The sequence below is a fragment of the Danio rerio genome, chromosome 8, assembly GCF_052040795.2.
Source record: "Danio rerio strain M-AB ecotype USA chromosome 8, GRCz13ab, whole genome shotgun sequence".
Classification (NCBI taxonomy): domain Eukaryota; kingdom Metazoa; phylum Chordata; class Actinopteri; order Cypriniformes; family Danionidae; genus Danio; species Danio rerio.
Genome location: NC_141028.1, coordinates 29,660,096 through 29,677,464, shown reverse-complemented (window position 1 = coordinate 29,677,464; position 17,369 = coordinate 29,660,096). Strand labels below are relative to the sequence as shown.

At 35.7% G+C, this 17,369-nt stretch overlaps 1 protein-coding gene and 1 long non-coding RNA gene across 2 annotated transcripts in view; one reads left to right on the top strand and one right to left on the bottom strand.

Annotated features, from left to right (window-relative positions):
- The first annotated feature begins 529 nt into the window (after positions 1 to 529).
- Positions 530 to 17,369, top strand: part of LOC147842654 (uncharacterized) — a 77,797-nt gene continuing 60,957 nt past the window's right edge. The window contains exon 1 of the long non-coding RNA XR_015498019.1: positions 530 to 676. This is a non-coding gene — a long non-coding RNA (uncharacterized LOC147842654). The remainder of the gene's footprint in view (positions 677 to 17,369) is intronic.
- rhocb (ras homolog family member Cb) overlaps positions 1,452 to 17,369 on the bottom strand; it is a 68,989-nt gene continuing 53,071 nt past the window's right edge. The window contains 4 exon segments of the mRNA NM_001002445.1: positions 1,452 to 2,007; positions 7,021 to 7,151; positions 9,112 to 9,232; positions 10,694 to 10,851. Of these exon segments, the coding sequence (NP_001002445.1) occupies positions 1,834 to 2,007; positions 7,021 to 7,151; positions 9,112 to 9,232; positions 10,694 to 10,849 (582 nt within the window). The 5' untranslated portion in view covers positions 10,850 to 10,851 and the 3' untranslated portion in view covers positions 1,452 to 1,833.

Genomic DNA, 17,369 nt, shown 5'->3' with positions numbered 1-17,369 from the left:
ATATTTGTACCCAAAAAGTCCACTGTGGTACCTCAAAGGTGCATAAAAGTGTCCAGATGTACCTAAAAAGTACCTTTGAGGGACCATTTTGGACCCTTCAGGTACAAATATGTACCTTTTGAAAAGATACTGCCCCAGTGACAGCTCATGTACCTTTATTTCTGAGAGTGTAGTAGTCTAGGTCTATTCAAGTCTCTTAATAGCTGGCTGTTTAAGTTAATTTTGCACCAAAAAAAAAAAAGCATTTTGATATTGGTTAAGGTGTCTGCAACTTGCATAAATTATAATTCCTTTAAAAATATGTCTATTATCATACACAAATTGTACTAAAGCTGGAACCTTAAAATAGATTGCGTTTGTATCAAAGTCCATATTAATAAATGTTCTCTTTGAACCCTTTGGGGAGCAGTTTTTGTACTTTTATTTCGAAGTGCAGATTGCATAAGTTTGATTTATATAATTTTTAAAACTATTTTACTGCTTTCCCAAGTGTATATAACTATTACTGTAAGACCATATTCAATACACACTTTCAGTATTACCTTTGCTTGAAATGACCCGATCTAATCTTCTTTATATGAAATAAGCCTGCTTCCCCAGCAGGTTTGAGCTACCAGAACTTTTGCTATGACAACAACTCTCGGATGATTTAAAAAACAAAATGATCCTGGATCGGGTCCAATCTTCAATAAGCAAATCCGGAGCAATCCACGGACGAAGAACAGACCCCAGAACTTTATTCATTCATTCCACTACCTTCATCGCTCAAAAAAAATAAATAAATAAAAATAATAATAATAAAAGATATAGTACAAATACAGGTATTTGTGTGTTTTGATTCATTTTTGAAGGTTTCAAAGTTACAACACTTGGTTAAGAATAGTTAAAATGTTGTAATGAGCATATTCATTTATTGGTAGATTATCATTTATAACCACAGTCCCAACAAACACCACTACTATTAGAGTAGCAAAGCTATGGCTAGTTTGTGGTTGAAATTGGAAAGACAGACAGAGCTGCTTTTATAGCAGGTATTAACTAAAGCTGATAAACTGTCCTGATTTCATGTCACTTCTGAAATTGTGGGATAATTGTATTGTGCTAATCTGACAGGCCGAGTAAGCTAATTCAGTTAGCACATATTGCTAATTCAATTGTAATTCAATAATTTGCTAACTGTTTCGGCCTGCTAAAGCCATTACATAAGGTTTAAACTTGACGCACAACTATACTTGAGTTAAAAGAAAAAACTAAAAAACTCATTAGCTAAAAAAAACAATACTTATGTTTATAGAAGAAAGCCGAATTATTCAAACACTGTACTTCTATTCATCACAATGCTGTTTTCATTAATATGAAAGAAATAGGGCATCTATATTCTGACTATGGTCAGGATAAGCTGGCATTTCAACACAGTCATCAGTCAAATAAACGAAAGACATACCACAAACTGGCAGTTTAAATGAATGATAAATGTATATTTGCTTTTGTTTTGTTTTTTAAACTTAAATCACCGAGCATCATATACAGAGGCATAGAATAACTGTAAACCAGAATCAAAAGAGACAGAGAGGATTTATGTACATATACAAAATTAATCAGTCAGTCCAGAGAAGAAAAGTATATTGGCGAAAAGAAAAGTAAAGAGAAAGATGGCAGAATGGAGAGGTATTGGTTACTGACGCACACACACATGGTGCAGATTCTTTATAAATATTTTTCTGTCATCCACACCTGGGTTGTGGTAGGTATTAAAGGTGTCTCTTGGGATCAGCTGCTGAAAGGTACAAGGAGACGTGTGTGTGTGTGCGCGCATGTGTTTCAGTGTGTCGCTCATAACAGCAGGCAGCCGCTTCTCTTCTTGCGCTTACGGACTTGCAGCGCCGCCCTGGTGGCCATTTCAAATACCTCTCGAACTCCATCCTTAGTTTTTGCAGAACACTCCAGGTATCCAAATGCACTGATTCTGTTGGCCATGTCACGGCCCTCCTCTGGTTTGACAGGTTCCTGAAACACACACATAAGATAAAAGGCAGCATTCTTTCAGCAAATAATCTCTCACGCTAGTTTCATTTTGTTAACAAAGTTCAGACTACCATAATTATTTTATCAAGGACATGTTTCAATTCTGTTCTATAACTTCTATTGAACTTTGTATCTATCCAATAACCCTGAAAAATGTATTACCAATGTATTGCAGAAAAAGTGAATGAAGTGGTAACATCAGATACGTATTTTCTATGCAAACATCTGTTAATTAAACAAATGATGTCACTGATTTGGTGAAAAAACACAAAATATCATATTTACAACATAAAAAGTAATTGTTATATTACAGTTTGTCTTCTTATTACAGTCTTGAACATGTGAACAATTAGTAACAACATTGGCCTTGACATATTGTTAGATTTTCATTTTTTTTCTTCCTAATTTACTGTCTGTTTTTGCCCCATTGACTTTTATTATAACCACATTTGATGGTGCATATTTACACAGTCTTTGTTTTTATTTACTTTTAGTTCCGAGAGAGCTGAGATGCATATTTTGATTTTCTCAGACACATCAATGTGTGTAAAGGTCACTCTCACACTTTCACACACTCAGACACATTTTAATTTGTTGTATACTCCATATAAAATCCAGCTTTTTTGCACAAGTTTAATGGTGCCAACTGATGATCAACAGTAAAAAATACAAATTTTACCTCTTCATAACCAGGAAATCCACCAACAATCAAAAATGCATGATTATATGGTGTCATGGTGTTGTAATAAAAAAAAAATTGTGGTTATAATGGAAGTCAATGGGTCAAAAACAGCCACCAACAGTAAATTAGGGACAAAAAAACTCAAATGCTGATTCATTTAGAAACAAAGCTATTATTGTTATAATCAATTCACTGACATAAATGATTTGTTTCACTACAGATTCATTCAGAAATTAAACAAGGCAGTGTGATGCTCAAAGATTTATCTGATCCAGCTTTCTTTTTACAACTACTTTCCTTAGCAAAAACAGTATTGTGTATAGAATTGAACAATTCCACTACATCTGCAGTGCTATATTGTGTTTAATAACATGTTTTGAACATTTTAGGAATAAAATGTTTACTTCTGCTTTGATATGCCAAAGCATATTACAGTATGCATCCTAAAAGCCCAATTAAATATGTATTATTACATTATAATATTTATCTAAATACATTTATTTTCATGTTGTCTTTTTGGGTCTCATATTTCAACTCAATTCACTAAAAATGCAAAATGATTTCAAGCAGGTTGTGCAGAAACTATGAAAACCATTCTTCCTGATACTTCCTGATAGACAGCTGGAACCTCATTGGCATGTCAAGGAAATGGTTTCAGTTTAATTAATTTTCACCATTGTTAAAAAAAAAAATCATGGCTCTCTAAATTACTCGATTCTGATTGGTCAGACAGAACATTTCAAGACATGTTATATAAGAGATAAAGAACATCAAGGAGGTTTATCAGCAGCCCAACATGAATTGGAGGGCTGTTGTATAAGACTTAAGGGCGTTATTCTGTGAAAACAACTTCCTTAATGCATGTTATCCTACTTATTACACAGCTACTTGCTCCAAAACATTAAAATTACAAAAAACATTGTTCTGAGCCATAATAGTTTGTAAATTTTTTAATTAAATGGAAAGGTGACTGAAAACAAAACAGCTCAATGAAGCTGATAGAGCATACACTAACCTAATAATTATTTAGTTAAGTCACCAAAAACAAATGCTGCTGAATGGAACATTCGCTAACCTAGATATTATTCAGTCACAAGATGGAAACAGTAATAAAAATAAATAAATAAAAAAAAAAAAACTTTCAAAGACAGTGACGTGAAAGACAAGCAGATGTAAATGAATATGGGTGTATATATGGATGTGAACAGATTCACTGAGGGTCAAGGTGATTCGAAGTTGAGTCTGTATCTTATTCAAAGATTGTCTCAGAATAACATGCCTCGGAATGCCACGACTGACCAATCAGAATCAAGTATTTCGGACAACAGTGTAATAATACATAGGTTAGTGCAGGGGTGTCCAAACTCGGTCTTGGGGGGCCGGAGTCCTGCAGATTTTAGCTTCAACTTGCCTCAACACACCTGCACGAATGTTTCTAGAGAGCCTAGTAAGAGCTTTATTAGCTAACCCAGGTGTGTCTGATTGGGGTTGAAAGTAAACTTTGCAGGACACTGGCCCTCCATAAATGAGTTTGGGCACCCCTGGGTTAGTGTATGCTCCATTCAGCCGTTTTTGCTTCTGTCAGCGTAATTTAATTTAAAAATATATATATAAATGATTACAACTCAGAACAATGTTTTGTATCTAATTAAAAAGAAATCAGCAATAACAACCGCCTGTATGCACTTTATCCCTTACTTAAACAGTTCATTCAAACAAACTAAAATTCCATCATTATATATTATTTTTATCCAAGGCAAACTTCCATTGTTGCCACACTATTACCTTCCATAATTGCCTAGACACTGGCAATGACATATGGAGCTGAATTCAGACTGACATTAAAATTTAAATGGTAATAAAAATTTTATTTAATAAAAACTTACTAGTTCTAAGCAAAGGTAGGTTACAACTCCACAATTTAAGAATATCCAATAAAAACTATTAACATCATCCAGGACAAAACAGGAATATATCCTAATGGTGTTTGAAATGCCATTCTAGCAAATGTACTTAGCAATTTTCCCTACTCACTCTATACATATATATTAGGGGTGTAACGATTTATCGTTGTACGATTTATTGCGATGCAAAAATGTCTCGATATGCATCGTGGCGTTATGACGATTTGATTACGATATGACGTCCGTTTTCTCTTATTAGTTGAGCTGTTTGCACGTGAGCTACGTTCCACCTGCTGTCACACGTGAGTTCAGATTGCAGCAGCAGTAATGTTAGCAGACCAAGATGAGTGGAGCTGAAATAGAGGATGGCCCATCCTCTCAAAATCAGACGTCTGGCAACATTTCGGTTGTACAGTCATTGCTTTAGACTCGTCCGCTTTTTGACACGCATACTGGGTCACACATCCTAAGTTTTAAAGTCTTCACAGTGATTTACATACTTTGCACAATGACCTAATGGTGTTGAAAGAGTCACATACTGTATTTATAAGGTACAATTCACCCTAAAATATCATTCTGTCTTCATATAATGATGTATTGGCGGCCGCAAAATCACACATGACGTGAGCTGTTACTACAGAGGGCGGACTATGATAGACGCGCGCGTATGGCAAGCCGTTTTAACATTTAAACCTTTGATCTGACTATCCATAAATATATTTAGAGATATCTCTAATTATATTTTGACTAGTCATAATTATAATTCGACTAGTCAAAATATAATTAGAGATATCTCTAAATGAATTTAATTAAATATGAATTAAATATATTTATGGATAGTCAGAACAAAGGTTTAAATGTTAAAACGGCTTGCCACGCGCGCGTCTGCTTCAGTGAACAGAACCTGCAGGTTGTGACTAATAAAGTAGTAAACAATATTCAGTTTGTGGAACAGAGTGATCTTTCAGGAGCCGCGTGGGAAGTTTGAACAGCACTTAGCAGTGTAAATGAAACCGAAAACGTACACATTATTTAAACAATCATATCGCATTTTAGAGTTATGATTACGACGAGCTAACCCTTTGAAGCTAAATTTGAGTACAAAGGTACACAAAAATGCAACATGATACACTTGATAGCGCCGACATCAGCGACGCCGAAGAAATAGTAAACCTGCCTAAACTGCTAAAAAGAGTCACGACTGTCCTGTGTAATGATAAGACGGCCACCCTGTCACTCATCATGCCCAACATGAAGACAGCCATCCATAAAAACCTCTCAGACAGATACACATAAGTTCAGCATTATCTTATAGAACTGCTGATTAGCTGGAAATGTGGATTTTTTTTTGCACACACAAAAAACGCAATTGACCAAGCAAAGCCTTAAGCTCTTACTGTTAAATTCAATTGAATAGAAAGCTTATTTTTTGCACCTTTACTTAAATTGTTCCTTAATTTTCTCTGTCATTTCAATAATATTTTTAAGAAGTTTTTAAATTGTTTTATTTTCCAGAGACAGGCCTGTTTAATATATTTTCTAAAAGAAGGTTCCTTTTAACAAGTTAAAACAAAAGAAATACAAAAAAAATAGTTTACTTGGTAAAATTTGCATTTCAGTTAAATTTTCAATTTTTATTCCAAATATCGTGATACATATCAAATCGTGAACACTATATCGTGATACACATCGTATCGTGAGCTGAGTGTATCGTTACACCCCTAATATATATATATATATATATATATATATATATATATATATATATATATATATATATATATATTTTTTTTTTTTTTTTGTAATAAGGAGCAATCAAAACAGTAGTCTACATTGCAGTAGATATTTCTTTCTGTATTATGCTGAAAAATAACACATGACTAACAAACTGCCACATTCCTGTGGAGATAGAATCAAGGTTTGATCTCAATGAGCATTCCTAGACACTAACGCCACTGTTTGTAAGCGACCTTAAATGGTTTCTCAAATATCTCTACCCACAGTTCCGTTCAACAACAATGCTTGTAGGCAAAAATACCCATGCAATTTGAAAGAATATAAAGAGGCATAAGAAACTATGCAAGCAGTTTCAAATAAATTAGCAAATCATATTCGAAAAAAAAAAAAAAAAGAGCAACTGCTAAATTTATTAAAGTATCATTCTGACTAAAATGGAGGTTTGGCTACCGGTTCTTGCAAACACCCTCCAGCATGATGCAATCCCAGAGGGCCGCTTTATCCCCACAGGAAACAGCTGCGTTTCCATTTTCCTCTGTGGCTGTCAGAGACAGGAAGTGTCCTGTTTGTTAAGCAAAGGCCAACAAAAGGCCTTCGCTGTGTTTTACAAAACTCTATTTCACATTACTATGGCAACACCTGCTTAACGTGCGCACACACAAAAACACATACCTGTTTCATCTTGATCAACTCTCTGCGTGTGTGTTCATCATTTCTTAAGTCCTTTTTATTCCCCACGAGGATGATGGGAACGTTGGGACAGAAATGTTTTACCTCTGGCGTCCATTTCTCTGGAATATTCTCTGCAAAAGAACAGAAAAAAAACACTTACTGACGATGCAGTATTGCAATGAACTGAATTTATTTATTACATTAAAATATTTTACAGTGCTAAAAGAAATAGTTCAGTCAAAAATAAACATTTATTCACCCTCCACTTGTTCCAAAGCGGTTTGAATTTCTTTCTTCAATAAACACAAAAGGAGATATTTTTAAAGGACGTTGGAAAGCAGTAGCCATTAACCTCCATTGTTCTTTTTTGTTTCTACTATAGATATCAATTGCTGCTTTTCCAACATTCTTTACAACAAAACTTGCTTTAAGTTCAACAGAAGAAACAAATTCAGATTATGACCACTTAAGTGTGAGTAAATGATCAGCAAATTCAATTTTTGGGTGAACTACCCCTTTATTCAATTATCTTAAATTTAATGTAGCCTTTACAAACTTAATTTACCACTTCAGTTTTATTGTTTTTTTAACTTCAATTTACCCAACTGTTCCAAACTTGGAATTAGAGTAAGAATTTGTGAAATGTTTCTAATGCAATTATGTTGTTATAAGTTGTAATTTTTATGATTTTAGTTTTAAATGAATTGTGACTACTACAACTGAAAATGAGTGTTGTCCTTTTTAAAGGGCACCTATTTTGCCCCTTTTTCAAGATTTAAGATAAATCGTTTTTGTCTCCAGAATGTGTCTGAAGTTTCAGCACAAAACACTCATCAGATTTGTATTATACCTTTCAGAATATTGGAATTTGCTGCTCTGAACACAATGTATCTGTTTATTGGCGGTAATTTTAATGCTAGTTCTCCATACCCACCGTTCCCACCGCCTGTCATAGTGTGCCTCAGTCAGATAAACATCACAGTGGCAGCCATTAAGAAAGCAGACCTCATGTTACGTTTGTGAGAAATACTACAGTAAAATCTTTCCCAATGATTATTTGATGTATTTGTTATGGATTTAATTCAAGCCTTTCTGCAATGATGCAACACACAGTGTCGTAACAAAGTTCACACACACAGACACGCAGCGGACACACGCATGCAGCGGACTCACGCACGCATACACACGCGCACACACGCACACGCACACGCACACACACACACACAGCGTGTGTTTAACTTTGTAATGTTTTGCATGGCAAATGTGACAGTATACAAGTTAATATCCACTGTTGTATGGGTATCTGTTATGTTTATGTAAAAAATAAACCAGATTTAACAATCACAAACTGGGATTCAAGCGGCTTCTTTTATAACTGTACTGACATGCGGCTTGTGGTGATAAGGTAAATACGGTAAAATCGCTGTAATTCATTACAAACATGCACTGTTTTAAAAACCCTTTAAACATGTAAAACTCATTCTTGATCACATTTGATGATGATTGATAATCAAAGAGAGCTGAACAGATCTTTTAATCCCGGTCGCTTTACGCACATTCTGTTTTGTTGATATGATTATACATGTTACTACAGAGACATGTTAATATGTGGCTGTCAATCTATTTGGTGGGTGGGGAAACCACACTCTTACGTTCTATTGTTAAACTGTCGTTAAATTGTCTTTCTATGACTCCAGTATGATAGATGACACACCTACACACAATTCTGCCCAAACAGCTTACAAAAGATGTTTTATCATAGGTGCCCTTTGATACACTTTAAAGTGTAGCTTGTTTCCATGATGCAAAACAGTATTTTAAGCCTCAAAACTTCAGTCTTCAGTTTCATATGACCCTTAAAGATTACTCTAAAAATGCTGATTTATTGCTCTAGGAGTATTTCTTCTTCTTGTCAGTGTTGAAAACAGTTCTTTAATATAATATAAGATTAATTTCTATTTGAAATCAAAATATTTTTATACATTATAATTAATTGAATGTGTCCTTGTACAAAGTATAATTTTTCTTTCAAATGAACTCTTCCTGACATTCCTTTAAAAAATACAGTTACGCGTGTAGTTAGTTACGTACCTAAACTATCTGGACTGTCTACAGAGAAACACATCAGGATAACATCTGTGTCTGGATAAGACAATGGCCTCAACCGATCATAGTCTTCCTGGCCAGCTGTGTCCCATAAAGCCAACTCCACCTGAAAGAGAGATGGATATGAAGACCATTCAGTGTTTTGTCAGCCAAAAGAACGTCTCTAAACTCTGACTGGCATTAAGATCAATGTCAGTACCCATAAATGTATATTTAAAAATTATTAAAATAATAAAAATAATTGTAAAAAAATTATAAATCTGAAGTTATTAAAGCTTGACTGAACTACACATAGGACAAAAAGTCTTCATATGGAAGTACAAACATTAAACCACATTTGAAGTAAAATAGTAGCGTATATGACTCTGTATTCCCCTTAAAACGTTTATTTAATTGAATAGGGCTTTGTCGATTACTATGAGGAGGCATAAATCTAAAAAATGTTAAAAATGGCCGGTCACTCGAATCACTTAAAAAAAAATACAGAAATGTTTTCCTAAAAAAATATGAAATCATTTTCAGCTGAAGAAAAAAGTCAAACAACATGGAAGGCCTGGGGCTGAGCAGAAATCAGAAAATATAATTTTTTTGGTTTCAAACTATTCCTTTAACAGTGTTTCTCAACCACGTTCCTGGAGGACCACCAGCTCTGCACATTTACCGTTTCTCCTTAACCAAACACACATGACATCACCAGCCCATTAGCAGAGACTGATAGACCTGTAATGGGTGTGACAGAAAAAGAGACACATAAAACATGCAGTGTTGGTGGTCCTCCAAGAACATGGTTGAGAAACACTGCTTTAACATAGATTGGTTTTAATAATGTGGCTTTATATGAATTTATTCCCAAACGATATTGTAGGGTTGTACATCTTTAAGAGTATTGCTTGGCTTTTATGATAGCGAAGAAGCCAAATCAATACTATTAATACTTTTAAAATAGTATTTGTTGATAAATATTATTGACACAAAAGAAAATGTAAATAAATAAATAAAAAATATTATATATATATATATATATATATATATATATATATATATATATATATATATATATATATATATATAATATTATATATAATTATATATTATATAATATATAATTATATATTATATAATATATATAATATATATTGTTATATTTTTATATATTTAAAAGCATATGTAATATAAAAATAAATCACAGTAAAACCTTAGCCCACATACTTTCAAAAATGCATTACTAAATAAAATTGCATACGAGTTGCTGTACTATTAACACAAAAGTAGTCTTCATGGTATTCTACAAGCCAGCATCAAATTTCAACAATTATCTTGAAGTAATAAGACCATATTTTCTTCTTATAAAAAACAAACAAACAAAATATGACTCCTTAAAATGCCCTTATAAGTGAGCCATAAATTTTGCCCTCAACAAAATTCACAAACTGAACAAATCCGATATGCCAACAACATAAAAATAAACGCACATATGCTTGCACACATGAACAAACAGACAGCTTCTCAGTGTATGTGCCCACAAAAAAAGGAAGAACGTGTCCAGCACAGTATAATAACAACCCACCTGTTTGCTGTCCACTTCTATGTCAGCAATGTAGTTTTCGAACACTGTGGGCACGTAGACCTCAGGGAACTGATCTTTACTGAACACAATCAGCAAACAGGTCTTTCCACAGGCTCCATCTCCCACAATCACCAGCTTCTTACGGATAGCTGCCATTACTAGAGAAAGACACACAAGAAAAAGAGGAATTGTTCAAACTAAAAGCACAAAAATATATTTTCTATAACGAATCCCTGTAAATCTGTAAATGACTCCACTTAGAATGTTTTTTAGCTTTGTTATTTGTATTTCTATATAAATTGTCATATACTATATATATATATATATATATATATATATATACACACACACACACACACACACACACACACACACACACACACACACACACACACACACACACACACACACACACACACACAGTACAATACAGTACACTGATTTAATTTTATAAACAGGGATGTACAGTAACAAGTACAACATATATGTATTGTACTTATTACACCCTGTTTATAAAATTAATTCAGTCACTGTATTGTACTGTTTGCATTTGAATACAATACATTAATATTGCATATAACTAATATAAATAATATAATTAATATTAATTATTTAGTATACACTTAGTACAGCATCTATAACCGAAGTAATGAATATAATATAACTAGGTTGTCATTTTGTCAAATATCACATCAAAATAATAGTCCCTTTCACACTGGTAAATATGCGGAAATGACTTTACCAGTAAATTAAAAAAAGTGCTGCTCACACAGGCAAGATCGATCAACATTTATTCCAAAACACTGGTAAATTCTGACAAAAATCAACCAAAAATAAGCTTGAAACGTCAGCTTTGTAAATTTGTAAATATTGACTGCATTACAAACTATGTGGATGGTTAAGTATTGTGAACAACTTCGATAGAAACATATGGAGGAACACTTTTAAGAATGATCTGTATGTGTAAAAGGGGCTTAAGGCGGAGCAGCTAAGCATTGAGCTCAGATGACTTGTGACAAACACAGAGCATAATATAAAAACAGAATGTGCGGCGAGTTGAGAGCGCCAATGCTGGATTCAGTGACCGGTGCACCACACCTCTCCACCCATGCTGCACTGAAGGCTGTTAGATCTCTGTGTGTGTGTATGTGTGTGTGTGTGTGTGTGTACTTGCTTATGTCCAAAATGAGGACTTTCGCCAGAGTACACACCAGTAAAATGAGGACCACCTTGACAAATGAGGACTTTTTCTTGGTCCTCATTTGTCTGACCATATAGCAGTATTCAGCATGCTTCAAAATGGTGTCCTGGCTTAAAATCTCACTTGTCCTCAAAATGCACTTTTACATGATTTGTGTATCTAAGTGTGTATCCCCCCACCCCAAAAGTGTGTATAACACAGCGCCCTCTAGGAGAACTGCAATGACGCAATGATACACACTTTTGGGATCTGGCCAATCAGAAAGATACAAGGAGGATGTCACGCCCCCTATTGATCTGACGAATCAGAGGCGAAGTGCGTAAAAATAAAGATGGCGGCAGCAAGTTACTATGGTTACTTCACAGAATAAAAGAGACAGTATGAATAAAATTGGGCTTTAATTAGTATTTAAATGAAAATGACCAAACTGCGTCAAGAAAGCCTTATATTTGGTGTCCTTAAGCACGGTACTTTATTCTAGGTTTGAATCGTACTGTTTCTGCGCAGATCGCGTTGTATCCCCGAGGGAACGGATAACACGGAAGTACAGTATGTAACTTAGTTTAGGCGGTACAGTAGCAGATCCGAGAAATACTGTGGCATAATAGCGCGAAACGGCCCGCGAGAGCGACACGCAACAGAATCAAATGTTTTCCTGGTTTGTGTGTTCTTTGAACTGTCTGTCTGTCCTACACTGTCAGCGACCGCACCGCGCACCTCCCCCGCCCGCAGCTACGCTCCCTCCGGCTACAAAGAGCTCAGCTGCCCGGGAAAGAAAGGAGGAGAGGAGCTCCGAGTCCAACCGGGAGGAAATTAGGCAGAATATAATATATAATTTGATGTATATCCGTGTATAATAAATGGTATCATCACTTGGAAACTTTTTGTATACATGTTTAACTTTTTTCCAGAGTTCTGTTTATCTAAATAACATGTTAATAAGTATTTGTTTAAGTTAAGAAAGCTAAAATGCCAGGTTTAAATCATTTATAAAGAATGAAAAGTGTATTATTTATATTTCCTTTGCACTGAGATTTACATATATTATAAATAGTATGAGTGAATAAATTTCTTATTGAGTAATTTAATTACATTTTAGATAAAGATAAATATAATCAGTGATGGGAGTATAGTCCAAAATAATCAGTTAACTTACTGTAACGAAATCACAAAGTGAATATATTTTTTTTCTAAAACTTAAAAAATGTAAAAAATAAAATAAGAAATACTTCAAGCCTGTTTATTTCATTCAAATGTAAACAATGAATTAAGACATTTGCCAGTTCTGTGTATAATATATAGTTAAATCACTTGGAAACTTTTTATATGTTTAACTTTTTCCAGAGTTCTGTTTGTTATCTAAATAACATGTTGATAATAAAGTATTTGTTTAAGTTAGGAAAGCTAAAAGGACAGGTTTAAATTATATTTAAAGAATAAAAAGTGTTGATTTATATTTCCTATGCACTGAGATTTATAGAGATTCTGATAGTATTGAGTGAAGTGATTACATTTCTTCTTGAGTAATTTAATTACATTTTAGATATGGTAGAAAAGCAATTTACAGCCTTTTTTAACTGCTCAGACACTAAACGTGAAAACTGACACAGACTCACTGAAACTCTTCACTCTTACCTTATTAACACCAATTCTACAAAACTACAAGTCCATTGCTGTAGTGTATTTGTGGATATTTGTTTGTGTGTTCAGTTACTAGTTTCAAGAAATATTGATAAGTATTCTGGAAGAGCTGTAAATACAACTTTAATGTTGTAGTAATTCATTACTTTTTTTAAATCGTTTACCCAACACTGATAATAATAATGTATTAATACTACATGCATTTTATATTTTTCAGCCAAATTCTTAATGGAATAAAGCCATGGTCTTTCTGTAATAACTTAAGTTCAGGCAGTTTCAGACACTCTTTACACAAAAGTCTAAACAGATGTGTGTCCACTATAACAGATTTGCACTGTGATGCTCTTGTTACAAAACACCACACAAAAAGAGTGACAGTTAAAAACAAATAAAACACTTGGAATGATACGATAGCTGTATGAATGTGTGCCAGTTCTGTATTATTTTTTTCACAGCTGCATGTGCAAAATATGAGCCAGAATAGACACAGGTGTTACAAATTTAGATATGAACAATGGCGACAACCTGAAAAGAGGGAAGGAAAAGAAGGAGGATGAGGAGGATGAAAGAGCCTGATCAGCCTGGTCAGAGGGTAGGCCTCAGACTGAGCTCTGTATGAAGACAGTCAGTCTCTCATTGACAGAAGTTTTAGTTGCCTTGCTTTGCATTCACTGTTTCTATTAAACTTGTGCTTTTTGCATAATGAGAGTGCTGAATACACAGATATTGTGATTTCACCTAGTGGAACATGTTCTTGGATTAACATCTCACATGTGTGAAACTCTTCCTGGAAGGCTACAGGTCACAGTTCAGCTTTACTTCAATGAAACATCCCTGATCAAACTAATTGAGTCCTCCAGGCTTGTTTGAAACAGACATTATAATAGATAGATGCCCCATTAACAAGGCTTGATATCACTTTTATGAACTTGAAAAGTATAACTTTGTTATAACTAATTCATTGTTTGGTACAACAACTATACCGTTTTACCATGAAGAGTTTTTACTGTGGGACAGCTATTTAGAGCCATTTATACACTATATGCATTACAAAAAACTAAACTCATAACAAAATTAATTATGGGATGTTGATCTCTGCTCTGTCCACTTTTTTGATGTTGAAAATTCAACTCTACAGTTTAACAAAGTGACTTTTAATTGACATTTCAGTATTTGAATGATATAGTGTATAAGAAATAATATCTAGAGAAATACGTCTGTAAAATAACAGGAAATGTACTGGCAGCTTATTACAAGCTAGTTTAAATTGGATATACAACACCAACCCAGACAATAGATCACTTTAAACCAGGGGTGTCCAAACTTGGTTATGGAGGGCCACAATCCTGCTGAATTTAGCTCCAACAGACTTGCCAGGAAGTTTTTTTTTTTTTTTTTTTTGACACCATAAAACTATAATCAGTTAAGAAAATACACTGTTCTTATATTTTATATCAGGCAAAACAGCAGCTCCTCTGTTCAGTTGCCTCTGTTTATAGAGCAGTCATAACCGGATTAACCTCGTTGACTTATCGGAACAACGGACTGAAGCGGACCATGAGGCGTTTAGCTTTCTATTATAATGTCTATGGTTTGAAACCTAAAGGTTTGTTGAAGCAGGCTGGGAACTAAACTGTGCAGGGCAGTGGCCCTCCAGGAACTGAGTTTGACACCCTTGACCTGTTGAACCTGGAACAACATTTCTATTAGTCAATCAGATTGATGAATAAGTTCACATTTTATGTTAAGGTTGATTTACATTGAGGGTTACATGCTTCTACATCATTGTTGTACGACTAATCATCCTCTCTGATATTGAGAATAATTTACAGTTATGGCTAGGTTTATGCCGACAAGAAGTTGTCTAACAGCAAGAAGGTCGCTGGTTCGAGTGTCATCTGGGCCAGTTGGCATTTCTGTGTGGAGTTTGCATGTTCTCCCCGTGTCAGCGTAGGTTTCCTCCACAGTCCAAACCCATGCGCTATAGTGGTACTGATCAATTACATTAGCAGTAGTGTATTAGTGTGAGTGAAAATGATGGGCCCACTGTATGAAACATATGCTAGAGTAGTTACAGGTTCATTCTGCTGTGGCGACCCCTGATAAATTAGTAACTATGCTGAAGGATAGTGAGTGAGTGAATGAGTGAGTGAGTGAGGTTTAGGGGTAGGGATTAAGCAGTGGCGTAGCGGATGGGCCCGCTGTATGAAACATGCCAGAGTAGTTAGCGGTTCATTCCGCTGTGGCGACCCCTGATAAATCAGTAACTATGCTGAAGGACAGTGAGTGAGTGAGTGAGTGAGTGAGTGAGTGAGTGAGGTTTAGGGGTAGGGATTATGCAGTGGCGTAGCGGATGGGCCTGCTGTAGGAAACATATGTCAGAGTAGTTAGCAGTTCATTCCACTGTGGCGACCCCTGATAAATCAGTAACTATGCTGAAGGATAGTGAGTGAGTGAGTGAGTAAGTGAGTGAGTGAGGTTTAGGGGTAGGGATTATGCAGTGGCGTAGCAAATGGGCCCGCTGTATGAAACATGCCAGAGTAGTTAGCGGTTCATTCCGCTGTGGCGACCCCTGATGAATAAGTAACTATGCTGAAGGATAGTGAGTGAGTGTGTGAGTTAGGTTTAGCGGTAAGGATTAGGCAGTGACGTAGCGGATGGGCCCACTGTATGAAACATTCCAGAGTAGTTAGAGGTTCATTCCACTGTGGCGACCCCTGATAAATCAGTAACTATGCTGAAGGACAGTGAGTGAGTGAGTGAGTGAGTGAGTGAGTGAGTGAGTGAGTGAGGTTTAGGGGTAGGGATTAAGCAGTGGCGTAGCAAATGGGCCAGCTGTATAAAACATGTCAGAGTAGTTAGTGGTTCATTCCGCTGTGGCGACCCCTGATAAATCAGTAACTATGCTGAAGTGAGTGAGTGAGGTTTAGGGGTAGGGATTAGGCAGTGACGTAGCGGATGGGCCCGCTGTGTGAAACATGCCAGAGTAGTTAGCGGTTCATTCTGCTGTGGTGACCCCTGATAAATCAGTAACTTATCTGAAGGATAGTGAGTGAGTGAGTGAGGTTTAGGGGTAGGGATTAAGCAGTGGCGTAGCAAATGGGCCCGCTGTATAAAACATGTCAGAGTAGTTAGTGGTTCATTCCGCTGTGGCGACCCCTGATAAATCAGTAGCTATGCTGAAGGACAGTGAGTGAGTGAGGTTTAGGGGTAGGGATTAGGCAGTGGCGTAGCGGAAGGGCCAACTGTATGAAACATGTGCCAGAATAGTTAGCGGTTCATTTCGCTGTGGCGACCCCTGATAAATTAGTAACTATGCTGAAGGACAGTGAGTGAGTGAGTGTGTGAGGTAGGTTTAGGGGTAGGGATTAGGCAGTGGCGTAGCGGATGGGCCCGCTGTAGGAAAAATATGTCATAGTAGTTAGCGGTTCATTCTGCTGTGGCGACCCCTGATAAATTAGTAACTATGCTGAAGGACAGTGAGTGAGTGAGTGAGTGAGTGAGGTTTAGGGGTAGGGATTAGGCAGTGGTGTAGCAGATGGGCCTGCTGTAGGAAACATGCCAGAGTAGTTAGCAGTTCATTCCGCTGTGGCGACCCCTGATAAATCAGTAACTATGCTGAAGGATACTGAGTGAGTGAGTGAATGAGTGAGTGAGTTACTAGAGATTGATTTTATCACTGGTGATACTGTGTCAAACCAGTTCTGGAAGCTCAAATTAGTACGATCAGATGTGTTTAGAGGTTAAATTGAGGGTCTGCTGTCCCCTCACTTTTATTTACTTAAAAAACCTATAATAAAAATGTGTATGTGATCTATCAAGCATGTAGTTTGT